General features: G+C 47.8%; 1 protein-coding gene across 1 annotated transcript in view; it reads right to left on the bottom strand.

The window, feature by feature from the left end:
- The window catches only part of LYST (lysosomal trafficking regulator), an 80,195-nt gene that overhangs the window by 53,805 nt on the left and 386 nt on the right, over positions 1 to 26,004 (bottom strand). Inside the window, exons 2-7 of the mRNA XM_080651343.1 lie at positions 14,939 to 15,152; positions 9,190 to 9,280; positions 6,407 to 8,456; positions 3,597 to 4,626; positions 1,908 to 2,069; positions 1,255 to 1,411 (exon numbers count right to left, since the gene is read on the bottom strand). Of these exons, the coding sequence (XP_080507469.1) occupies positions 1,255 to 1,411; positions 1,908 to 2,069; positions 3,597 to 4,626; positions 6,407 to 8,456; positions 9,190 to 9,280; positions 14,939 to 15,145 (3,697 nt within the window). The 5' untranslated portion in view covers positions 15,146 to 15,152. The remainder of the gene's footprint in view (positions 1 to 1,254; positions 1,412 to 1,907; positions 2,070 to 3,596; positions 4,627 to 6,406; positions 8,457 to 9,189; positions 9,281 to 14,938; positions 15,153 to 26,004) is intronic.

The raw sequence follows: 26,004 nt of genomic DNA on the forward strand, positions 1-26,004 counted from the left end.
CCCCAAACTTTCTGGTCCCCAAACACCTGAATCACGGGGCAGTTATTTCTTTGCCTGCCCATATCTCTGAAAATGGTAGGCTTGGCTGTGGGTTGGAGAAATTCTGTACTTTTCTTCTTAAGTGAGAAACACACAGACACTGTCTCACTAAATATTACATTCCGGGAAATTTAACTTACATGCTCTTAAAAGAGACTGCTGTGCTCTTGAACAGTGTCCACACAGATAAGAATTTTATAAATTTCTAGCTAGGTCAGAATTCCTTAAGTTAACATCTAGTTAGCAAACTTACAAAAAGGAAGCACTCTGTCATTATAAAATCATGACTGTACTCAACACCATTACACCAATGTTTTTCAAAAGCACCTGCTTGGGGGGTTGAGGAGGGGGGACTGGAGGAAGATGGTCAAAAGGTACAAACTTCCAGTTAGAAGATCAGTAAGCACTAGGGACGTAATGTGCGACACGGTGACTATGGTTAACCTGCTGTGTGACATATAGGAAAGTTGTGAAGAGAGACCTTAAGAGTTCTCAACACAAAGAGAAATTTTTTTCTTGTTATTGTGTCTATAGGAGATGGATGTTGACCAAACCTATGTGGTAATCATTTCACAACATATGAAAAACAAACCATCAAGTACTTTATCTAAACTTATATAGTGATATATGTGAATCCTATCTCAATAAAACTGGAAAAAAAGCAAAAATAGTTTAATAAGTCAAGTTAGCTATATGTATATGCGTACACAGGAGTTGGCAAAAAGTAGGTTTACAGTCATGAGTATGTGAAAGAGTTTATTCTAGTGTTGTTATTTATTATCTATTAACCTGTTTTTCCTACCCCTCTACGTATACACACACATATCCTTTCGATCTGTGGCTGTTTCTTAGTTCTTTTCACTCTGTGTTTGGTAAAAACAAACAAAACCACTGCTATGGGTCCATCAGGTCCTTCCTCATGCTGTTTGTATGTGCCCCTGACTGTCATTTTCACGGGAATATATGTGAAAGCGGGGACTTGCTCTCCCCCGTATTCTTAGGTCAATGTCTATGGTAACAAAACCGACCTCGGTGTTTCCAATCGCAGACACAAACAAGTGCCAGAACTCATGGTGGAGACCCAATGAGATGATGATGCAATGCGTTTCTTAAATTGCAGGGAACACAGATCGTAACGTAATATTATTACAAACCATTTTGCTAATTAATAATCGGACTTGCAAATCGAACTACAAGTACTTCCTGATATTTTACCATCATCCTGGGCTTCACTATCCTCAGAATTGCTCTCACTATCTGCTTCATAACCTTCTTCTTCAACCAAAAGTTTAAAACCACAACATGTAGTCTCCTCCGCTTCTTCTGAAAACTCTCCAGGTTGGGATGACAATTCTTCTTCAGACTGAGGACTCTGCAAGATTGGTGCGATTAAAAGGCAGAAAGTGTAACATCTGCTCATCTTTAGGAATCTAATATTTATTATGCAACTGTCATTTTAAGAACAGTTTCAGTATTTCCTTTAAGAAAAAAATCCTATGAATTTATGTTTACCACTGTAAGTTATTAAATTCATGCAGCACAATTTCTCAGACAGCTTGATTAACCTCAACCATGGGTGGGAGGTCCCCCTAGCATATTAAGCTGGGGTCATTTCAGTTTTACTGAGAACTAAGCCTAACAAGTTACATTCTAGTTATATAATGGAAATGACTAAAAACCACAATGAGGTGAAATTAATACTTCTTACAACTTAATACTAGTAAAATGTATCCTGTTTGTACACGTCTGTTCATGGAACTCACCAACTCCGGGCCACATGTCCTAACCACATTCACCCATGAAGTCCCATCCCACACTCTTTGCTTCTGCTGTCACCCCCCAACAGCACGACTGCATGCTACTCGTACCTTCTCAGTCACAGCATCACTGTGTTCAAAATCTGCCTCGTGACTCCCCAGCGCAACTCGGAGCAGGGCATCGAATAAAGGTTTCGCCAATTCCGTCTCAATCACCTTTGATCGGGAAAGATGGTCCCTCATTTCAAACAATATATTTTCCACAGACAAGTTCTAAGGTAAAACAGAAGAGACTAAGAATATTAATAAAATGCTTCAAGAAAAAATCAAAGTGACAGATAAGTTAATATTAACAAACTAGAGGCCCGATGCATGAAATTCGTGCAAGGGGCTCAGCCCTCGCAGCCCTGGCTTTGTCTGGAAGGTCGTCCAGAAGGACGTTTGGAAGGTCATTCTGCTGTCCCGTCTAATTAGCATATTATGCTTTTATTATTATGGATAGAAAGCAGTCCATTTATCTGCAGTTGATACGAAAGTAAAATAACTATATGAATACCCTTACAAAAACATCGACTGTTACAATTAATAACAGTTTTATTTATTAAATGCTTTACTTACCTTATTTGGTTTTGAATTTCAATGTATCATAAATTAATTATATCACAAAATGATGAGTGGAAACTTCAGGTTGATTAACCATCTCTAGATTTTATAAATTCCTTGAGACTCTAAGAAGCACTTATACGCTCATCCTTTTCTCTCCCCTTTCACTCCTGTCCTTGAAGGGAACTCTGGCTGCCTGTCCACGTCCCAATACTAGGCGATGGGGCCATAAAGATGACATCTACCATAAGGAGTTTTCAATCCCACGTGAGGCACAGACACAGACAGAGAAGCTAGGATGGCGACCACACTAGAGCTATTAACAAAGTCCTCTGAGAATAGAAAGAGAGCAGGTGCCCGGAGGCCTGGGAAGATGCCCAGGGGAGGGGTGTATGAGACGAACGATGGAGAACCCTTAGGAGCAGCAGGCACACGGACAGAGAAGAGGTGCCGGTCGAGGAGCATGCACGGAAGGACAGAGCAATGACAAAGAATGGCATCTTAGTAGAGGTCAGCTCGGTGTGGCTGGTGGCCCCTGGTGAAGGATGGCAGGAAGTGAGGCTCAACAAGGAAGAGGAAGCGAGACTGTGAGGGGCTTTGTAGCCACACTAAGGGGCGTGGGTTGTAATTGGTAGCAACGAGGGAACATCGGGACGCCTGGACAGGAGCAACATGGAGGCAGCAGGAGAGTTGGTGATGGAACAGTGAGCGAGGGTGGCGAGTCAGGGAAGAAGGGGCCTGCCATGTTCGAAGGTTCCTTAGGAGCAGGGCCTGAACCTGGGGTTCCTTCTGTGTTGAGAAGTGCTAGCAGGAGGAAAGCAGAATACGTGAGGGGAGGAACCCAGGCAAAGAAGGTTTGGAATAAATGTCCGGCCCCCGCCTCACCGAGGGAAAGCTCAGGAGCCTGGACGCCCACAGGGCTTGTCCCACCGAGAGCATCACTCAAGGCAAGAACTCTGAAACCATCGTTATCACTCAGCTCCCGTTACTGTCTACCTAATGCCTTTTAGCGGGACACTGTGTCACGTGTGGGTTTTGCATGTGACAAAGCTTAAACTATGAGCTTCCTGGGGACAAGGACTGGTCCTGTGCTCCCGTGTCCTCCCGGGCACCTGGCACTGGGGGGCTAAGCACACAGGCGCGTCTCAAAACTTAGAACTTTAAAAAGGACACATCACACCACAGCCAAGTCATTACCTGGCCGGGTGGCTCCACTTCCGCCCGGTGCTGACCAGCTCTGGTGCCGTGGAGACAGATGGCCAGCAGCGCTTCCAGCAGCCGGATGCTCTGAAGTGAGGTCTCACCTGCTCGACTTGCAGGCCCCTCTGCTTCCTCAGGAGCAGCTCCAGCAGCGGGAATCGGATCCCCGTTTGTGGAAGCAGCGTGCCGTGACTCTGATGCACCTACACTGTCAGCACTCCCCGCTGGACCGCCCGGGCCAGATGGGGTGGGGGCGCTTCTCACAGTCGAAGACCCCAAGTCCTCCTCCACAGCGGCCTCAGAAGGGGCAGTTCTCACTGGCTCTTGGTCCTCCTGCACAGCCACAGCGCCCTCCTTCTTCCCTTGCTCCCCGTCGGGACCTCGAAACAGCCTCTGGATGATCATGAATATTAACTTATGGCACACCCAGACCCCGCCCAGCCTGCAGAGCTGCTTCTGGAAAGCTGGGCTCAGCATGTAGATCCAGCGACACATGGACCAGATGTCGGCCGCCTGGTGCATGCGCTCGGGGGGCGGCAAGACCAGGCTCTCCAGAGGCAGGCAGGGCAGGTCCTGGCGCAGGGGCTCGCTGGCCGTGCTGTCGTAGCCGGAAGTGTCCTCCGAATCGTTGGCAGACTCCCCGTCGGAGTCGGCCTCTTTACTGACACACAGGAACGCCACGCAGAGGAAGAGGTTTATCGTGTGGATGTGGGCGTTGTGGGGGGCGGACTTGCGTCTCTTCGGGTGGGCTTCTCTGAGGCTGGCGTAGAACTTGCTGAGGCTCTGAGGGGAGTCGGAAAACGCCTGCTGGTTGTGGACAGAGGTACCTGCGTGGAGGGATGCAGGCTCCTTTGGTTCCTCATCTAGCCCATCAGTCCCTGGAATCGAAGAGTCTTTCTGTTGCTCCCCAAGACTGATTATCAGAGTTTCAAATGCTTTTAGGGAATGACCTCGAATACCATCTAAGTAATTTAATTCAATTATTTGACTTACTCCATTACAACTTAAAAACAAATCTCTTATTACCCTGTGTGAGAAAAAACATACAAGAGGTTTTACAGATAGATCATTTATAAATAGATACATATATTATTTATTTAATGAAACTTAAACTAGCTTTAATATTAAATATTTTTGGTACATATACTATTTAAATGTCATTGCTGCATGTGGCATACACTAAACAAACACTACCTAATTTGATTAATCAACCCACGTGGCTTAAATTCTTAGATGTGATCAGAATCCCAAGTTACTTTCTAATGATTTTCATATCCCTCTCCAAACACCAAAGATATATCCTATATAATAAAAGCCTAATACTCTAAGTGTCCGACCGTTTGTTCAACCATTCGACCAGTCATTATGACGCACACTGACCACCAGGGGGCAGACACTCCGACCCACAGGTTAGCTAGCTGCTGGGGTCCGGCAGATGGGGACTGGGCGAGACAGGCCAGACATGCCCTAGAGCCCTCCGCAGTCCCTCCCTGGCCTTGATCACGCACCGGTATGGTCCCGCAGTCTGGCCTGCACCCTCTCACAATCTGGGACCCTTCGGGGGATGTCGGAGAGCCGGTTATGGCCTCATCCCTGCAGGCCAGGCCGAGGAACCCCACCCGTGCACAAACCCGTGCACAATACCTGCACCAGGCCCTGAGAGGCCGGCCAGCCCCGCCCCCTGGTCTAACTCCCAGTCTAGGAGACAATTTGCATATTAGCCTTTTATTATATAGGAAGATATGGCTTCAGCATTTAGAAAGAATGAATTACATGCGCCCCAAGTTAAATGAAGCAATTCAGGGAAGAATATTTTGCTCCAAATAGCAGATTCTATATAAGTTCTAGATGCCTAAGCACCAGCACACTCGGCTGGATGCTCTGAAACAGGCAGGCAGCTGTGTGTCTCTTGGTTCATCTGCCTGTGGCCCACTAAGGAAGAACCCAACTACAGATGTGCAGATGCTCAGCTGTCTCAGGTGAGACTCAGGGCCTGCATCACCGGAGCCCTGGCAATAACTTTAATAGAAATCAGCGCAGCAAAGTCCCAGGTTGTCCGCCAATATGCCAATGAGTTACAAACCTTCATAACAAAGTCAGTTCTATCGAATCAATGTCAGAATGCCAGGCATTTTAAAAAATGATTGTAAAGATAATGATGATACATGGGTTGTATTTTATTGTAAGTTTTTAAAATGGTATATGCATTAGTTTAAAAGGCCAGGCTACCTACCCAAAGCAAGCTTTATTTATAAAACTATTTTTTAAGTACCAGACTTGGTAATCACAAAATCTGGAAAGCTCACTGGTGAAATTCTAAGTAATTTTAATTTTCTTCTTTTTTGCTTTTCTGTATTTTCTAATTTTTCTACATATATTGCTTAGGTAATAAATATAAATATGGCATCCTATATAATAAAACCCTACTATACAAATCGACCGAACGGTGGAATGACCAGTCCCTATGACGTGCACTGATCACCAGGGGGCAGACACTCAATGCAGGAGCTGCTCCCTGGTGGTCAGTGCGCTCCCACAGGGGGAGGAGCGCTGCTCAGCCAGAAGCCGGGCTCAGGGCTGGCGAGCACAGCGGTAATGGCAGGAGCCTCTCCCGCTTCCACGGCAGCACTAAGGGCCCCTTGGGGGATGTCCAACTGCAAGAGGGCGCAGGTCGGGCTGAGGGCCCCCCTCCAGTGCACAAATGTCGTGCACCGGGCCTCTAGTGAAAGAATAAAGGGCACAGATAACTCAAAAGCATACAATAAGGAAAATACCCCCCACACACACACACACACACACATACACACCTTGACTTCAGCAGGGCAGGCAGCGTTTTTAAATAAACCTGAAGCACTTCCTGAGGCAAGCACTGGTTTTGACGGCCACACATGTGCGTCTGGGCTGAAGGAACGCTAGGGTGCTGGCAGTGATGGGCCAGTTCTACTCCTCTCTGGAGCACGGGGTTAAAGATGTAATTATACAATTTCCACCGAACCACCACATTGCCTTTCTGCATTAAACTGCAAATGTGGTTTGCAATCTGCACACTATGCAACCTGTCTTCTTCAAAAACGAAATTCTGATACGCCTCTAAGGCATCCCATCTCCACAACAAGTCCTCAGACCCGCTGCTGGGCAGGATCCCGGGGCACCTGTAGGGACTGGGCAGGCCCGAGGCAGGCTCCTCGTCACGCGCAGGCCCCTGCAGCGTTTCTTCTAATTTGGCCAGTTGGTCAGAGTCGATGGTACAAATATTGCAAGCTGCTTTTTTCATTCGTGGTGGCATCTCGGCGCCTCCTAACTGATCTAGAATAAGTCTGTTTAGGACACTCAATATATGCTGCTGGAAATTCCTCAGTGCCGGCAATTTAAAAGCGTGGAGCAGAGGGACGATGACGGACTTGGGGTCCATGCAGCAGCACAGCCCCACGTCCTGGACGCCGGCCAGGACCTGCACGCACGTGCTGCTCAGGGAGGCCTGCTGCAGCAGGCGCAGGCACTGGTGCGCGCACACGGCCAGGCAGCAGCACCGCTCGGGGTAGTGCACAGCACCATCCGGGGTCTCCTCGAAGGGGTTTTTGGAAACCTGGTTTTTAAAAGCCGAGACCAGGAGCCCCGAGAGATCTCGGTGGTGATGCATAAAGTGGGAATATTCACACCGCCTGTGCCTCTTCCGGGTGCACATGGAATGATGGAGCTGCTCCGATTTCACCTTTTTGACGGTGCTCATTATCTTCAGCACGCTGTTTATCAGGGCTCGCAAACGTTCGGAGGCCTCGGCAGGGACGCTGTCTCTTAAGATCAGCCACTCCATTTGCAAAACTGCTGTTTCGAACAAGTGAAACCCATGATGCTGGATGAACTCCTGAACCAGGTCCATGGCTTGGCTGAAGAAGAAGGGGTTTGAGGCTGCGCTGTGGAGGCAGCAGGTGAGGAGCTGCAGCACCCCTTCCAGAAGCTCGGGCAACAGGAGGGCTCGGTGCCGATATCGGGAAAACACAAACCCTTCCCGCACCTCCTGCAGGGTCGTCTTCTGTCTCGGGGCAAAGGGGTCAGGCTGCTTTTCGAGGCAAGCTCTAATTTTTAAAGCTGCCCTGAGCAATTCGGTTAGATTCTTTCTGAGACTGTCCGGCATCGTCCCTGCAGCACTGACATCCACTGACATGAGATGCAACACTGTCCGGAAAAGCATCCGCTGGATCAAGGCCACTGGCTCTTCAGTCCAGCCTGCAGAAACCACCTGGCTCTCCGCGCTGTCCCCGACATCACAGCAGTCCCCAAAGCCTGCGAGGAACTCGGTCAGCGTGGGCACGACGCTGGCTGCCAGGGCAGAATTATGATTCAAGTTCATGTCAAACTTACAGACTTTCTCTAATAAAGATAACAAAACGTGACATAAGTCAAATGGAGAATTGCTCATGTGACTGACAATAGACAAGGCAGCTGGCTCACTTAAAATGTCCGTGTCTGCCTCCTGGCTTGGCATCATCTCTGGGAAACTTCCCGAAGCCATGGTCTCAGGGGGAGGCTGTTCTCTGGCTGACAAGCGGTCGGGGTGAGCTGTAGGCTCGCCTTCTTTAGAAGCCTGGGCGACAAAAGGCGGCAGCTGGTGGGGCCGCCGGGGCCTCCTGTCGCCCGAGTCGGCCTCTGAGCCCGAGGTGGAGAGCTGCGTCTTTCTTGCGTCTCTTACGGAGCAGGGGTGGGTGGCTTTACGCTGTCGTCTGCTTTTTACTTTTGCAGAAACCTGAGCCGATGGAGCCCTCCCTTCTAAATATAATTTTTCCTGAGTAGATCTTTGTGAACTTGAGTTCTTGTCTTTGGTCAGGATTATGTCAACTGAGAACGGTAGGTTAAAATCTAAGGAAACGAAAAAGGAAATGTCAGAAGGCCTGAGTATGTTTTCAGACTCAGTTTGTACTCAGCACTCATTTCAGGAGTTTCACCTCAGTGCCCTGGCCCTGGGCGGCTGTCCTTTAGCTATTGTTCAGTCCCCAGGTCACTTTCCCCACACTCCTCTTTCTCAGGCTAAGTACCAGGTGTGTTTAGTTCAAAGGATACGAACTGACTCGGAAACAACAAAGGAGAACAGAATTGGAAAAATTAATCTAATTTAAAACCATAAATTATTGTATTCTTCCGTTACCATAAGAGACTCTAGCTATACGGCCCCACTGTTCACGCATTTTACAAGGCTCCTGCAACAGCGCAGTCAATTAAGATACAGGGGTTTATTATATTCTCCAACATAGTCCAGTATTTAGGTTATAGCCCTGATGTAACTTAAGAACTTTAGGATTTCCCAAAATTATTTCAAAATCATACAACAGATACCAAATATTCTCTAAGACTGAAGTTAAAAGCGACCGTCACACAAAATATTTCCGGAGAGTGCCACGCGCTCTAGCTGTTGCAATATTACTGACTATATTCCCTGTGCTGTCCTTTACATCCCTGTGACTATTCTGTTCCCACCAACCTGTACAGAAGCAACTTTTCAGTGGCGCATTTTCCCAGTGGAATTTTGATAACACGAGTGACATGATAAAGGCAGTGCCTGTCTGCAGTGAAAAAAGAAAGAGAAGAAACCTACCTGCTGCCCGCTCTTCCTGCACAGGAATCTTCCACACCAGCGGGAGGAGGGACAGGAGAAGCGTGAGCAGCTCCTCCCTGCATGTCAGCGCCTGGAGCAGAAATAAAAACCCCTTCACGTTCCGAGGGCAGGAGGCGCGTTAATTCCCAAGACCTTGTCTCACATTCAACCAAAACATCCTTCCCCCTGAAAGACTGCGTTTGAGAAGCTAAGGACCACACTAACTCATCTCAAATCCAAGGAAAGCTGTGGTTCTCTTCAATGTATGAGCCTTTCCAAAGACAGGGGAATGTAGGAGTAGCTGACGGTATTTAGCATGTTCCTGCTGCTCTTTAAAAAGAACAGCTGCCACAGCACCATGCACTTTGCAAGAATTCCTCACCTACGAAACACCAACGTGCCAGGTGAAAATGAAAAGCTAAGTCCTATTAATTAGCAAACCAATAATATCGAGTTATTAGAAAACCATCTTCGTGCAGTTAAATGTAAGACTCAGAGAACACCCTTTTAAAAAGAGAAACAGACGTTAATAAGTAATATGTGAAAAGGAAGACGTACTAGTGAAGGTAACCCAGTGTTTACGGTCGGCACGCTACGTCCACAGCACTTACTGTTTTACCCTTCCTGGAGGAGATGGTCCGAGCCCTGGAGAAGGTCCCCTCGTTTGGTCCATGAGATACACACACACACACACAGTTAGAGAACAGAGGCACGTGGCATGAGTCAGGACCCAGGTGTGGCACAGGTGCTCAGACAGGAGGCACAGAGAGGAGCGAGCGTGTCAGTCAGAGGCGTGGACTGGAGCTACAGAACTGGAGCGGGACCCCTGGGCCATGGTGGCCCAGGAAGGAATGACAAGTCAAGTGTAATTCCTCACATCGTGAGTGAGGAGGGACCAGGGTGACCTGTCAGATCCGCATGGTGACCGTTTCAAATACAATGAAGACAATGAATAAAGGAGGGGTGACAGAGGGATAAGGGGGGCATTTGCAGCCTATTCAGGAGGGGCCACTAGAAGAGGAATCCATGCAAAGATGTGGAGGCAACAGCTCCTAGGAAGCATATAAAGTACAGAAAGGGCGGACCGGGGAGAGCACAGGGGATGGGGCTGGAGGGCGCAGGTCAGCGAGGCAGGCAGTGCCAGACCTACCGCGGCCTACAAGATGCCTTCCATGCATAGCGCAGGCTCAGCATGAACCTCAACCTTTTTTAGGGTGCCAGCAAAATGTATCCGGCACAATTACCCTTAAAACCCCTCACACCAATTCTGGCCCTTCCCCTTGAGCAGACGAGGTTGCAACATTCTAAGGGAGCTTGCAGAAACCTCAAGGACATATGAAGTGCTCCAGACATGCTGTCCTTGTCACTGAGCCCTGGGTCCACCAACAGGACACTGGCAAATGGTCCCTGCCCCGTGCACAGGCTCCTGCTCCTGTCTTTGCAGGATGCTGCCGGGACTTCTCTACTCCCTCCCCTGAGCTAAGGGCACGCTGGCTCCCTGCCTTCCAGGCCCAGCCCCCCCATATCTCCCCTGAAGCCTTCATCCCGCGCCCACCCAGGATTCCTGTCCTCCCCACTCAGGACCATGCCTGTGGCCCCCACTTCACCAAGTGCACTAGTTCTTGGAAACCCCAAGAGGGAGAGGGAAGCAGGTGCAGGTTTGGGGTTGGCCCCCTCTGCTGGCACTGCTGCCCTGAGGACACTGTCACCCCCACGGCCCGATGCAATAGGCCAGTGGTCGGCAAACTCATTAGTCCACAGAGCCAAATATCAACAGTACAACGATTGACATTTCTTTTGAGATACACATTTTTTAAACTTAAACTTCTTCTAGCGCCACTTCTTCAAAATAGACTCGCCCAGGCTGTGGTATTTTGTGGAAGAGCCACACTCAAGGGCCAAAGAGCCGCATGTGGCTCGCGAGCCGCAGTTTGCCGACCACTGCAATAGGGGAGCAGTTCTCTCCTTCCACCACCACCACCGTTTCTAACCGTTCACCATGGGGCGCTCTCGCGAACCTTCCAGACCTAGTGCCTTTTAGGCATCGCACACTCCCCGTAGTATTTATCTTCCCAATCCTAAAGAAGCCGCATGCGTAATTCGAATCCTTTTGCAAGTCGTAAGATCTTTCCCTCTTATTTGTGGACAGCCCTCTGTTTCACACCACAACATCCGGAGGAATAATGGGTGTTACCTCTTACCATCCAAGAGGAAAGTTCTCAACGTGCCACGGTAGGCAAAACGTGCCCTAGACAGATCCTGTCCCTGGCTAGCCTAGACTGTCCCGTCTGTACGGATCATCCCACTCCTCACGCAGCACTTACATTTTATGCTTCCCCTATGCAGGGAAATGACTGTCATTCCTTTTTAAATTCCCCGTAGCATGATACCCAGTAAAAGAAGTCTCACTGGCTGGTAATTTTTCAGTTCTATTCAGGAAACATATTTTACATGCCGACCAGGTGTCAGGCACGATCCCTTTCACGACGCTATTGTTTAGACTGGATTTTGTATTAGCTGCCTCGCCTAGCCATCCAAGGGGTGGCGGCACGACGGGAGAGGACAGGCAAGGGAGTCGGGAGAAGCAAGGACTGAGATCTCAAACCAGACCACTATCTCTGAAGCTACAAAGGAAGGCGGGCCCCGGAGCAGTGGGTTCGAGGACGTCAGGATGACATGCCAAGAAACTTGGACTGTTTCCAGAACTAGCACAGCTGAATGGGCACAACCCAAATGTAAGAAAGAGAAAGAGAAAAAGAGGGGAAGAAGGAAAGTCATGCATAAGCACAGCAAACTTGTATTTAATTTTGGAGTTAATGTAAACATAGCCATGTGATTCCCCACGGCAAAATTAATATTCTTGTGTAGTACAATGGTCAGTGTTGATTTCATGTACTCACCGTCTCTGAGAAATGGTTTTTAAAATGTTAATTTACAGCAGGTCTACTCAGAATAGCCAGATGGCTCTGACCCAAACGATCAAACAGCACGGGAACATAAACAAACCATGGCCTCCAGACCAGAAGACGCCCATCAGAAACAGAAAGCATGAGCTGCTGACTCACGCAGATGGGAGGACCTCAGAGGCTACATGTCAAAGCGGTGGCATCTTGCAAGGGGCCAGGAGGGACTGACTGAAAAGGATCCTGGCACCCTCTCTAAGGGGTGGAAAGTCCTACACGTTGATGGGGTGGTGGCCACACAGGTGAATATATTTGTTAAAACATCCCAATGTACACTTAACTATGCATTTACTACACGTCGTAAGGGGAGAAGGGGGCTTAAGAGCTCAAGTTCCTCCTGAGATGTGCAGCCTGGGACCCAGCGTTCTGATTCCACCTTAAATGATTAAATCTTGTGCAATTAAATTTCCCTTAAGGATCCAAATGATCATGCTTCATTCCCTGGTTTAAGCAATTAAATATTGATAAGCCCTATTTTTCATAGGCTATTAATTTCACTCTACTTCAACTGTTCTACTATCACTGCTACAGATATTCCAAAAAGTAGGTGAAGGGGAAAAGAAGGGATTAAAAAATATCACCATAGGAAAACATAGTATTCAATTATGACTTGAATGATTGGAGTCATTGAATAATATATTAAAAGTTATCTCATGACTTAAAAGAGAAAGCAGAAAATCTATAGCAATCCGAAGTAGATTAGTGTTTGCTTAGGACTCAGGGAAGTGGAAAGAATAGGACAGTGACAGGAAAAAGGTGTAGGGTTCTATTCGAGGTGATGGAAATATTCTAAAATTGTCTGGCTGTGACTATACTAAAGAACACTGAATTTTGTACATATGAAATAGGTGAATTCCATGATATGTGAAATATATCTCAATAATGCTGTCATTAAGAAAAAGCCTTTTGCCGAAACCGGTTTGGCTCAGTGGATGGAGCGTCAGCCTGCGGACTGAGAGGTCCCGGGTTCGATTCCGGTCAAGGGCACGTACCTTGGTTGCGGGCACATCCCCAGTGGGAGGTGTGCAGGAGGCAGCTGATCGATGTTTCTCTCTCATCGATGTTTCTAACTCTCTATCCCTCTCCTTTCCTCTCTGTAAAAAATCAATAAAATATATATTAAAAAAAAAAAAAGAAAAAGCCTTTGTGCCTGACCAGATGGCTCAATGGGTTGAACATCATCCTTTGCGCCAAAAGATTGCCAGTTCAGTCCCTGGTCAGGGCACATGCCTGGGCTGTGGCTCGATCCCCAGTCAAGGCATGTACAGAAGGCAACCAATTGATGTTTCTCATATCAATGTTTTTCTCTCTCTCTCATTCCCTTTCTCTCTCTAAGTATATCCTCAGGTGAAGATTAAAAAAAGCCACTGAGACTTTGATTGGGATTGCACTGGAATTTATAGATCAATTTGGAGAAAACAGTATCTTTACAATATTGATTTTTCTAATACTATAAGAAAATTCCGCAGTTCTGAATTTATTTGGGTCTTTTTTAGTTTCTCTCAACATTTGTTCCTCAATATTTATGATGTTATTTATATAGTAACTTTTAAAAAGAGAAAGCACTGAATTGTTCTAATGTGGGGAAAGACGAAGAGAGTATGAGATGAATGTGAAATCATCAAGATTTCAAAATAAAAAATTCACCACAAATAATTTTTCCTGGTCACACAAATATATAAAACTTAAATTACATTTAGTGACACATTTAATAAACCACATTCATGAAAAAGAATAAAATTACATAAACCTGCAAATATTCCGGAATGTTCCATGATAGGTGAGCACCACAGTGAACAAATACTTCCTCATATTTGTTAGGTTCCTGAGCTTACAATGAAAACAGAGGCGGTGTTCAGTTTTAGTCTCTGTATTTATCCAACAAATGTATTTATTAGAAATGTGCTGTCATATCACAGAAATTTAACAATGGATAAGTATACTTCTAATGCCAGTGACATTTAAAGTGGTTAGACATGCCCGTCAAACTGGTACTACGGAGACCTTATAATCTTATCAATTCAAGTTAACTGAAATACTCTCTGTCTACATTAATTCATTCCCAGGAAGCAGGTGGTGGAGTTTTTCTTTCATAAAATAAATATTTGTTTTCTCCTAAAATTTAATTAAGATATAAATCACATTTGGGCTTCAGGTTAACCTGAGTTACTTAATGTTGCTGCGTCTCAGTTTTTCATCTACAAATGGAGGTTGGATGAAAACATGTCTGTAGTTCCTACTGGCTTTAAAATGTTTATTCTAGAAGAAGGAATCAGCACAATACCACCATTATACAATCCTCTCAGCAAACACATAATGTACTAACGTACATGAATACAAGCTAGAGGATCAGTAATTATTAGTTCACACAAAGGGTTCTCTACTTTCACCCCACATCCAGCAAGCTGCCTAAACATAGCTTACACGAAATTTTTCAAACACATGGCTGATGTTTATTGCCAGTGCAAAGTCCTATGTTCCTCTATTGTAATCTTGTAACTTTATTAATAATCACAGTTATCCTGCACTGATATTAGGATGCAAACATAGTATATATGAAACCACTTTAGAAGAAAGGCCATTTACAATTCTAAAAATTTTCAGGCATTTTGCAAAGTATCCAAATAAACATATGAACTTAAATGGGGCTTCTTGTCTTTGTTGGAGTGATGTGAGAGGCAGGACTTTATCTAGAGACTCTCAGACACTATGTAACCCAGAAATTATGTACCCGAAATTAATGACAATATACTGAGGAAGAAAATTATTGGACATGAAAACGTTACCGAGTCAATGGTGGAATTTAGCTTGGTAAGTAAAAGGAATCCTCGGCCGTGGACAAGGTATTGTCCAAGGGCTGCCATGTGTGTCTCCTCCTCCTCCTCTTCCTCCTCCTCCTCTTCCCGGGCCTCCACCTGCTGGACCACTGCATTGCAAAGCCGGTTGACATCGGTCAGAAATTCACGTGCCAAAGAGTTACTGTCGGTGCTCATGACCAAGCTATAAGATAAATATTATAGAAAAGAAGATCAGAAACACAAAAATTTACATTAAAAACTATGAGGTTTTATTGCTTATTTTTATCTAAAGACTGACTTGAAATGACTAGGTTCTAGTACTTAACCCTGTAATACTTCCAGACGTGGCTCTGACCTAGTCAGGTGCTCCTTAAATATTCATGCCTGGCCCTAGCTGGTTTGGCTCAGTGGATAAAGCGGCGGCCTGTGGACTGAAGTGTCCCAGGTTCGATTCCGGTCAAGGGCACATGCCCAGGTTGCGGGCCGATCCCCAGTAGGGGGCGTGCAGGAGGCAGCCAATCCATGATTCTCTCTCATCATTGATGTTTCTCTCTCTCTCTCCGTCTCCCTTCCTCTCTGAAATCAATGAAAATATATTTTAAAAAATATTCATGCCCGGCAGGAATGAGTCCCGGGTGTGAAATGCCTGAACGTAGCCACGCGTGGGCAGGTGCAAACACTAACCAGGGGCACTAACTCGTGAGCGGCGGCTGTGAAGGCAGATTCGGACTTTCTTAGACAGGTGCACAGGAATGTCTGAGGAGGTGATATCTGAGCCAAAATGTGAAGAAAGTAAGAAAGGGGGCCAGGAGGGACCTGGGCAAAGAGCACTGCAGGGCACTGAGATGGGAGTGTGTCTGATGCATCGGATGCCGAGTACGAGAGGAAAAGGTAAAAATTACTACCCAGTGAGGAAAGCCACTCACCCCTGCTGTCAGGGACTGAAGAGAGGTGTGGAAAGAGGAAACAGAGGTGTCCCCTGGAACAGTCTCTCCCTAAGCATGGAAGTCTCCTTCCCGCCTGCCCTCAGAGCCCCTGGCCCCCCAAAAATGGGACAAGGTCTTTTTGTGTTAGGAGTAGCCCTGCTGACAGGTAAGGCTGAGGGGGCAGGAGGAGAGGGAAACCACCTCCCGTTCAGCCGTGTTCGGTTTGACAATCTCTCAGACACCAAGGAAAGGATGTCACGCGGGCGGCTGGGTTTAGCGGCTGGAGTTCCCACGGAGAGGCTGGCACGGGTGACTCAACCTGGGACGCTGATGCATTTTAAAGGGACTGGATGGGTGAGAGAGCCCAGAGCAGTGCCGTCCAATAGAGCTCTCCGCACTGACAGGCCTGTGGCTAGTGGTGACATACTGAACAGGGGGGGCCCACAGAGAGTGGAAAGGGGGCAGAGATGGGGTCCTAGGGCTGAGCCCCGTGTTTAGCATCCCTGAATATTTCCTAAAGAATGGCAACAAAACGAGTGGTAGCTTGAAGGGGACCCAGAATAGGAGAGGGTTGTTTTTTTCTTTTGTCCAGTCTAGCCCTAACAGCTGAAGCTAGTCCTGGAGGGATGATCCTAGTCCAGCCGTGGGCAAACTACGGCCCGAGGGCCAGATCCGGTTGTTCTATCCGGTTCTCTTGCTCTCCCCTCCGCTCCTTTACTTTGAATTTATATTAGTTCACACAAACACTCCATCCATGCTTTGGTTCCGGCCCTCCGGTCCAGTTTAAGAACCCATGGTGGCCCTCGAGTCAAAAAGTTTGCCCACCCCTGTCTAGTGCCTAAGCGCCGAGCCTAGTCTCAAATAGCCCAGCCTCGCCCTAACAGCCGCACCCAGTCCTGAAGGGCGGAGCCTAGCCCCCAAGGGGTTTATTTTTTAAAAAGAAAGGTATTATGGAGTATTTGTAAGCTGAAATGTTATAGCACGTTTGTATGGCATGAGAAATGAAAACAGATGGAAAACCGGAATGAGAGAAGATCATTTCGGGAACGGTGAGTAAGCAAGATGAGAACGAGCCAATGTCCACACTGAAGAACAGGGATGGTCACCTAATGCAATAAGGACGGCGGAGCCCGCGAGCGCAGAGGCAGGAGACGAGTGTGTCTGGCGGTGGGAGGACCGAGATGGGGGTGTTTCTATTTCCTCTGTGAAATAAGCTGCAAGGTCATCATCAGGGGGAGGAGGTGCCAGCTGACAGGTGGGAACAGGTCAGAAACGGCGCCCGTAGAGGCTTCCTGTGGGGCTGCTCACAAGCACCTAAGATTGAGTGCTGTTGCCCACTAACTGCCCATCCTATAGTCCGCGTCTCCATCCGGTCCCCAAGAATAAGATACAGCACAGATGACGGCAGAGACCTGATGAGAATCTAGGTCTCTTACAGCGGCAGCCTCCTCCTAACCTGCACACGGGGCGTCCCTGTTAAAAGTGAAGACTGGCCTGACAGGATGGCTTCACCAGTGCATTTTACCAAGCATTCAAGGAAGAATTAACACCTGTCCTTCCAAAAAAATTTAAGAGGAAGGCTCCCACGCTCATTTACAAGGTCACCATTTACCCTGATTCCAAAACCAGACGCAGACATTACAAAGAAAGAAAATTATAGGCCAGCATCCCTGATGTACATGAGATACAGGCCAGCTGGCGTGGCTCAGTGGTTGAGCCTGAGCGTTGACCTAGTAACAGGAGGTCACGGTCCTATTCTGGTTAGGGCACATGCCCGGGTTTCAGGCTCGATCCCCAGTAGAGGGCATGCAGGAGGCAGCTGATCAATGATTCTATCTCATCACTGATGTTTCTCTCTTTCTCTCCCTCTCCCTTCCTCTCTGAAATTAATAAAAATATATATTTTAAAAAAGAAAATAGATGCAAAAATCCTCAACAAATTATTAGCAAACCAAATTCAGCAATATGTTAAAAAGACCATTCACCATGATCAAGCTCACTAAAATCTCCAGAATCTATGTTCTTTTACTCCACGTATCTGATTAGAGGGTCAGTTTGTTAATAAGAATCTTTTGTTGTTGTTAATCCTCACCCTGGATATTTTCCCAATTGATTTTTAGAGGGAGTGGAAGGGGGTGGGGGAGAGAGAGAAACACTGATGTGAGACACACTGATTGGCTGCCTCCTGCATGCATTCCTACCAGAGGCCAGGGAACCTGCAATCCAGGCACATGCCTTTGACTGGGAATTGAACCCTTGGGTCCGCAGATTGGCACTGTAACCACCTGGATGCCTAATTTATTGTCTTCTCACCGACTCCTGACCTTCTCCCCACCAAACTGCTCCTCTCATGAGCCTCACTTCAGTACATGCCTACTCTATCTTCCTACTTGCTCAGGATAAAATCTGGTGTTCTGGAAGTCTCCTGTGGACTCTACGACCCTCAATGTATCCAGAAACCCACCACACCAATGGTCCTCGGGCCAAGTGGCACCATCGCTGGCCTGGATCATGGCAAGAATTCCGGAACTGATGTCCCTGCTTCTGCCACTGCCCAACCCCTAGCCCCGCCCAAAGTCTATTCTCCATCCAACCACCAGAGTGACCTCTTTAGAAATCAAGTCCAATTCTATCCCGTCTCCATGGAAAGCGATGAGTCTCACTCAGAGTGGAAGCTGAGTCCTTACAAAGGCCTGCAGGCCTTACACTGATTTCCCATGCCCACCTAATCCCGGACTCGTTTCTACTCCTCTCCCATCACTCCCTCCACCAAGCCAGCCCAGCCTCTGTTCCCCCAAACATGCCCACACACTCCGCCTGCAGGCTCCTGCAAGTGCCCTTCCCTCCGAACACTCCTCCCCTCCAGAGGTGGACGAATTACCCTCTCACTTCCTTCCAGTCTCATGCTGCAATGTCATCTTTTCCAAGAAGTCTTCCCTGGCGACATCTCCTTAAAATTGCAACCCTCGCCCTACCAGCCGTGGGCAAACTACGGCCCGAGGGCCGGATCCGGCCCGTTCGGCTGTTCTATCTGGCCCGCAGAGCCGAAAGAGCGGAGGGTTCTCTTGCTCTCCCCTCCACTCCTTTACTTTGAATTTATATTAAACACTCCATCCATGCTTTTGTTCCGGCCCTCCGGTCCAGTTTAAGAACCCATTGTGGCCCTCGAGTCAAAAAGTTTGCCCACCCCTGCTAGCCAGTTTGGCTCAGTGGATAGAGCATTGGCCTGCGGACTGAAGGGTCCCGGGTTCGATTCTGGTGAAGGGCACATACCTGGGTTTCAGGCTCCATCCCAGGCCCTGGTTAGGCATGTGGGGGAGGCAAACAATCCATGTGTCTCTCTCACAGCGATGTTTCTCTCTCTCTGGCTCTCCCCCTCCCTCCCACTCTCTCTAAAAATCAATGGAAAAATATCCTCAGGTGAGGATTAACAAAAAATAAAAAATGTTTAAACCACCAAACACAATGATTAAAAAAACACATTGCAACCCTCGTCTCATTCCCTATCCTCCCTCTCCCCTGCTTTTCCTCTTCAGTCCTTAACACGACTTGACGTAGCACACATTTTATTTATTATCTGAGATTATCTGAGATGCCCCCAGTAGAATGTAAACTCCGTGAAGGGAAGGGGAAGGGAGTATCTGTTTAGAAAACTGGGCCACACAGTAGGTGCTCAATAAATACTGAGTTTATACATAATTGTATAGTTTATAAATTGCTTTCATGTAAATTAAATTATAGCCCTAGCTGGTTTGGCTCAGTAGCTAGAGCCTTGGCCTGTGGACTGAAGGGTCCCCGGTTTGATTCCAGTCAAGGGCACATGCCCAGGTTGTGGGCTTGATCCCCAGTAGGGGGCGTGGAGGAGGCAGCCGATCCATGATTCTCATCATTGATGTTTCTCTCTCTCTCCCTCTCCCTTCCTCTCAAAAATAAATAAAATATATATTTAAAAAATAAATTAAATTATATAGTAACTCATTTTCTCTTTATGCTCCCTTTTGTCCAAATTCTCCAATCTTCCTAGTAACAATATGAATGACGGCAAGAATTATCAGAAGAAGAAAAACGTTGCCGGCTACTTGCAAAGCTCTTTAAAACAGACACTCCATCTTCATGAACTACACCTATAAAACGCACGCCCGGAGTCAGCATCTTTATTAGCCTAAGCCGGGTGTCTGGGTGTGGACGTGCAGAGTAACTGGGCCTAATATCCGAGACTGGCCAGGAAGAAAAGCCCCCCTGGTGTGTCCTACCAACCTGGGAAGGGCACCTGGGGAGATGCAAGCTGAATCCAATCGCGAAGGAAACATCAGTCCAAAGTCAACACCAACGTGTTTCACTCCCTCGACATTTTCTACCTGCTGCAAGCAAACCTCCATAACTACCGGGTGCTGACCCTGGGTGTGTACCGTCTGCAGAGCACAGGGGGAAGGGTTTGTTTTGTTTTAACCGGCCAGGCTGGGAAGCTGATTTCATAGAGGAAGGGAGTGGGGGGAAGAGAGAGAGAAACATCCATGATGAGAGAGAATTGTGGGTCAGCTGCCTCCTGCACGCACCACACTGGGGATGGAGCCCACAACCGGGGCATGTGCCCTGACCGGGAATGGAACCGTGACCCCCTGGTTCATAGGTGGACGCTCAAGCACTGAGGCCCGCGCGGGCCACGCCGTCCCATGCCGTCTCATCCCACAGGTGGCGGGGAGGAAAGTAGTTGCATCCCAGCCAAGGTTACAGGGATGGCCGGTAGCCTGGGCAAAGGATGTCAAAGGCGGGAGCGCACGGGGGAGAGGATACGGGAGAGGACAGGGGGCGAGCAGCCGCGGAGCTGGGGCTCCAGGAGCGCCCGGCGGGGTGGTGGCGCGGAAAACTGTCACCCCGGGCAGGGGAGCCGCGGCACCCGAGGGCCCATACAGTCCAGGGAGCAGCGGACTGGACCTCCGACCCCGCGCCGGGAAAGAAAGTTCGTGCTGGTGCCGCGCGGCCGCCGCCGAGCTCCCGCCGCTGCGCTAGGCTGCAAAAGGCTGCGGGAGGCGTCCCGAGCCCCAAGAGGGAGAGAGGGTACCGCCGGGGCGTCCGGCCGCGACCCCAGACCCGGCTGACAGCCACCCCCCCCCCCACCCCGCCTTCCCTCCAGGCCGCGGGCAAGAGCCCGCACCCAGCCTTCCGCTGGCGCTATCGGCTCCCCTCGCCGCTTTACCTTCGGTCCGGCCCCCGCCGCCGCCGCCGCGCGCTCCCCTCACACCGCGAATCCCGCGTCCTCGCCACAGCCGCCGCCGGCTCCCACCCCCGCCCCTCAGGTAACCCAGGAAACCGGGAACACCGCCCTCCCCCGCATCCGGGCCCGACACGCCCGCCCGCATGCGCCTGCGCGCTGGCTGCGCCCGCGCCCGCCCCTCGCTGGTAGGGCAACTCCGCCGACGCAGGCGTGACGCGTGGAGGCGGTGAACCAATGGGGAAGGAAAGGGGCGGGCCGAGGCGGGGGCGGGGCCGCTGGGCGGGGCGGGGCCGAGGGAGGTTGACCGCGCGCCCTCCCCCTGCTAGGGCTTGGCTAAGCGCGTTGCATCAGAGCCGGGAAAGCGACAGGCAGACTGCGGGGGTTCAGAGTATGGGGGAGTCCAAGAAACAGGGCAAGGGGTGATGTCTCTATCTCCCTCTCCCTCTCCCTTCCTCTCTGCAATCGATAAACATTTTTTTTAAAACGTGAAGAGGTTAACGGAGCCGGAGCCGCTGTGAAATTAGTGCAGCGCAAAGATGCATTTTTCAACCCAGCCTCCTTCCAACACGGTAGTTAGTGGACGGCGCGTGGTCAACGTTCTGTGCCTTAAAATAGCGGCGCCTGCAGAGGGGGGCAGCCCTGAGCTAAATACAAGCGTGTTTTGGCTGCATCGCTGACGGTGGCTGCCGGGGCCAGCTCGCCGGGGCCATTTGGCGTTTTTAGAGGACACTGTTCCTCACCCCCCAGTCACTGTGACAAGCCTTGCGGCGTGTCCGAGGTACTGGAGACAGAGCCAGAACTCTGAGGTCTGAGGGTCAAGGGTTCAGGTTCTACCTAGCAATACAAACGCTAAGTGCATGGTCTACAAATGGACGGGGATTGCTTTAGAATCGACCATTCCAGTAATTTTGAGATCCTCCTCTGGGACCTCCTCCAAAATGCCCACGCTGAGCTCCTAAAAGCTCTTAGGATGAAGGGCCCAGAGCGCCACGCCTTTCCCCTCCCCCTCGTTCCCCAGCCCAGGCGTGTTACTTTTGTCCTTCTCTCTCCTAATCGCCAAGGGCCCCCTGGTCTTGCCTCTGTAACTTGTTTCCCAAGCCCACTCCTTCTACAGCTCACTTCTACCTCTGTGACTTTCTAAATAAACTTTCTCTTATTAAAAAAAAAAAATAGAAATAGAAATAATTTTCCTTTAAGCTGTATACCAAATACAACTTTTAATAGCTCCAGCTCCTACCTGACTCAATGACAAGCTAAGTACTAATTGCCCAGTGATGTGGTTTGAAGGGGTTCTCCAGTGAAATCCCACACCTTGACATATCTCCCCCTGAACTCTGAAGTTCAGCCATTAGCAGCTCGTACCTTTGGGCACAGGTTGCCCACTTCCTGTGGCAATCTGTAAAAATGCAAATATGTGGTCCTGGAGAGTGTGGGTCGGTTGGTTGGAGCATCATCCTATGTATCAAAAGGTTTCGGGTTCCATTCCTGGTCAGGGCATATGCCTACGATTCGGGTTTGATCCCTGGTGGGGGCATGTACAGGAGGTGGCCCATCGGTGTGTGTGTGTGTGTGTGTGTGTGTGTGTGTGTGTGTCTTCCTCTCACATCAATACATTTTAAAAATGCAAATACTCCAGGGATGGGCAACATCCTAAAGGGGAGTCAAATATGCCACCCCAAAATGTGCCGATTTGGCATGTGGCTTATTTGGAGCTGAAGGCAATCAAGACCCAGCCTGTGTAGGGAAAACTTGGACTTCCCCTTTAACTGCTGAAAGATTTTCTATAGGGAGCCTATCGAAGAGCACCGTTACCACAGATAAGTGCTTTATCTGAAAGACTCCCCTGCCTGGCCCGGCAAACATCTGATGACCCAATATCTGCTCTCCTTGTCTTCCTATCAATTGGCCTGCTCCCCCTTTGAAGCCCGGGGCCCCTAATCCATTCCTCAGCTCAGTTAATTGTCTGACTGCCTTTGGGGCTCATATTTTCATAAGATTCCAATACATCTGAAATTAAATTTGTTTTTTCTCCTGTTCATCTGTCATATATATATGTGTGTGTGTGTGTGTGTGTGTGTATAAATTTATTGATTTCAGAGAGGAAGGGAGAGGGAGAGAGAGAGAGAAACATCAATGATGAGAGAATCATCGATCTGCTGCCTCCTGCATGCCCCACACTGGGGATCGAGCCGCCAACCCAGGCATGTGCCCTGACCAGGGATTGAACCGTGACCTGCTGGTTCATAGATCGATGCTCAACCACTGAGCTACGCCGGCCTTGCAGTCTTATGTCAATTTAAATAGCAGACCAGCCAAAAGGAAGAAAGGAAAAAATTTCCACCCCTGCAATACGAAATCCCTAACAAGTTAGTGAAAGTGACGCATCAGGGAAATTGTCAGTTGCTTAACAAATATAGTTGATTCTCCAACAAGTTGGGGTGAGGGATCCCAACCCCTCCCCCCCACATAATCAAAACCCCTTATGTAACGTTTGACTCCCCCAAAACTTAACTATAGTCACCCCTTGGTATCTGTAGAGAATTGGTTCCAGGATTTTCCCCCATCGATAGAAGAATTCACGGATGCTCAAGTCCCTGATATAAAATGGTGTCGTACAATTCACACCGTTGGCTCTCTGCATCCTCGGATTCCCAACAACGGAGGGAAAATACTGTTTTCCATCTGCTGTTGGTTGAATTCTCGGACGTAAAACCTGAGGAGAGGGAAGGCTAACTGTCTATTTATTGAGAAAAAATGTGCCTATATAAGTGGACCCACACAGTTCAAACCCTGTTGTTCAAGGGTCAGCTGTATATCATGAGCACCTATCATGTGCTAGGTACTGAATGTCCGTGAACTCGAAGAGGAAGGAAAATCAAACTTGACCTATTTTTACAGTTTTACCAAGAACGAAACCTACTCTTACTTACACATCAAATTTCAACCACTACTAGTAATCTCAAAATGCCCCCCCCCTTTTTTTAACGGACTAAAGAAGTCATAAAAATGTTAAGTTTCTGTTTCTCTTGCATGGAAGACCATAGGTGATCATGAAGAGCTGAGAATGAAACAGAGTTTATCTGACAATGGCACACAATTGGCCGTCAGAATATTTTACGTATTTGTTAAAGGCACAAAGTAATGTCACTGTGACTCTTCTCTGATCATCTGAGTTATAAAGTATTTTAACCAAGCTACCACGGTATTGAGTTTGTTCAAGAATATCTTACAACATAGATATTAAGTATACATATTCGTTTTGGAGTGCTTTACTTTATTAGAAAGCCTATGAATCTTTTAAAAGTTGCTTTTTAAAACAGGTACCTTGCAACTTTAGTGAAGAACACAATTCATAATTCATGCCTCCATTAAGTTGTTTAGCAACATCCACTCTTTATTGCAAAATGTATCAGGGTAGATTTTAATAAGATTCTTTAACGTAATTTTCTCTACTAAATCTCTGATAGCATTTTAAACCCCCCAAAGTATGTATACTTTGCTTTAAAAACCCATGTCGTTGCCGAAACCGGTTTGGCTCAGTGGATAGAGCGTCAGCCTGCGGACTGAAGGGTCCTGGGTTCGATTCCGGTCAAGGGCGTGTGCCTTGGTTGCGGGCACGTCCCCAGTGGGAGGTGTGCGGGAGGCGGCTGATCGATGTTTCTCTCTCGTGGATGTTTCTAACTCTCTATCCCTCTCCCTTCCTCTCTGTAAAATATCAATAAAAAATATATTTAAAAAAAATACAAAAAATAAAAATAAAAACCCATGTCGTGCCCTAGCCAGTTTGGTTCCATGAACAAAGCATCAGCCTACAGACCAAAGTGTCCTGATTCAATTCCGGTCAAGGGCACGTACCTTGGTCGCAAGCTGCTCCCCGGCCCAAGGTCAAATTTGACTTTCCTTCCTCTTTGAGTTCATGGAAATTTAGTACTTAGCACATAGTAGGTGCTCACATAGTAGGTCTCTCTCACATTGATGTTTTCTCTGTCTTTCCCTCTCTCTTCCACTCTCTCTAAAAGATCAATGGGAAAATATCCTCGGGTGAGGATTAACCAAAAAAAACCCTCCCCCCAAAAAAAATCCCCATGTCATTGCATTAAAAAATTTGTAACCATCATATTTTAGGAGATGATCTTTTCAACAGCTAAAAAGTGTTAGAAGAACCTAAATTTCCCTTCTTTGCTGGGGAAACCATGCAGAGTGTGTCTCCCTGTCCTACTTTAAGTCAGTGGGAAAGACTGTACTTGTGGGTAACTGTCATTAATTTTTATAAAAGCTTCTTATTATTTTTTTACCTTTTAAATTTGAGATTGTTTTTCTGCCCAGAACAAAAAATATATGATGTAGTAATAAATTCAAGTGTTAAGACAAGTATACAATATGGAAAATGAAAGTGTTCTGTGGACTCAATCCAGAAATAACCACACCTGACATATGCCCACCGATGTTTGGGGGCAGCTAAACATATTTTAAATGTGTGTTTTTTAAAAATATATTTTAAATGTGTGTTTTTTAAAAATATATTTTTATTGATTTCCGAGAGAAAGGAAGAGAGAGATAGAAACATCAATGATGAGAGAGAATCATGGATCGGCTGCCCCCTGCACACCCCACACTGGGGATCAAGCCTGCAACCCGGGCATGTGCCCTGATCGGGAATGGAACCGTGACCTCCTGGTTCAGAGGTGGACACTCAACCACGGAGCCACACCGGCCGGGCTCCACAGCCATGTTTTAAAGTCCCATCAGCAGCTCGCCTACCACTCTTCGAGGTCCCTGAAATTCCACTTCTTACTCAAAGACACCTTTTATCCAAGTGGGAATGATCAAATGTTACATCCCCCCTGAGCCCATCTGTACCCACTTACTGAGTGAGTCCTTGGAATTAGGCCACGCCCCAGACCAACAACCCC

Source organism: Plecotus auritus (assembly GCF_963455305.1).
Source record: "Plecotus auritus genome assembly, chromosome: 14".
NCBI classification, from domain to species: Eukaryota; Metazoa; Chordata; class Mammalia; order Chiroptera; family Vespertilionidae; genus Plecotus; species Plecotus auritus.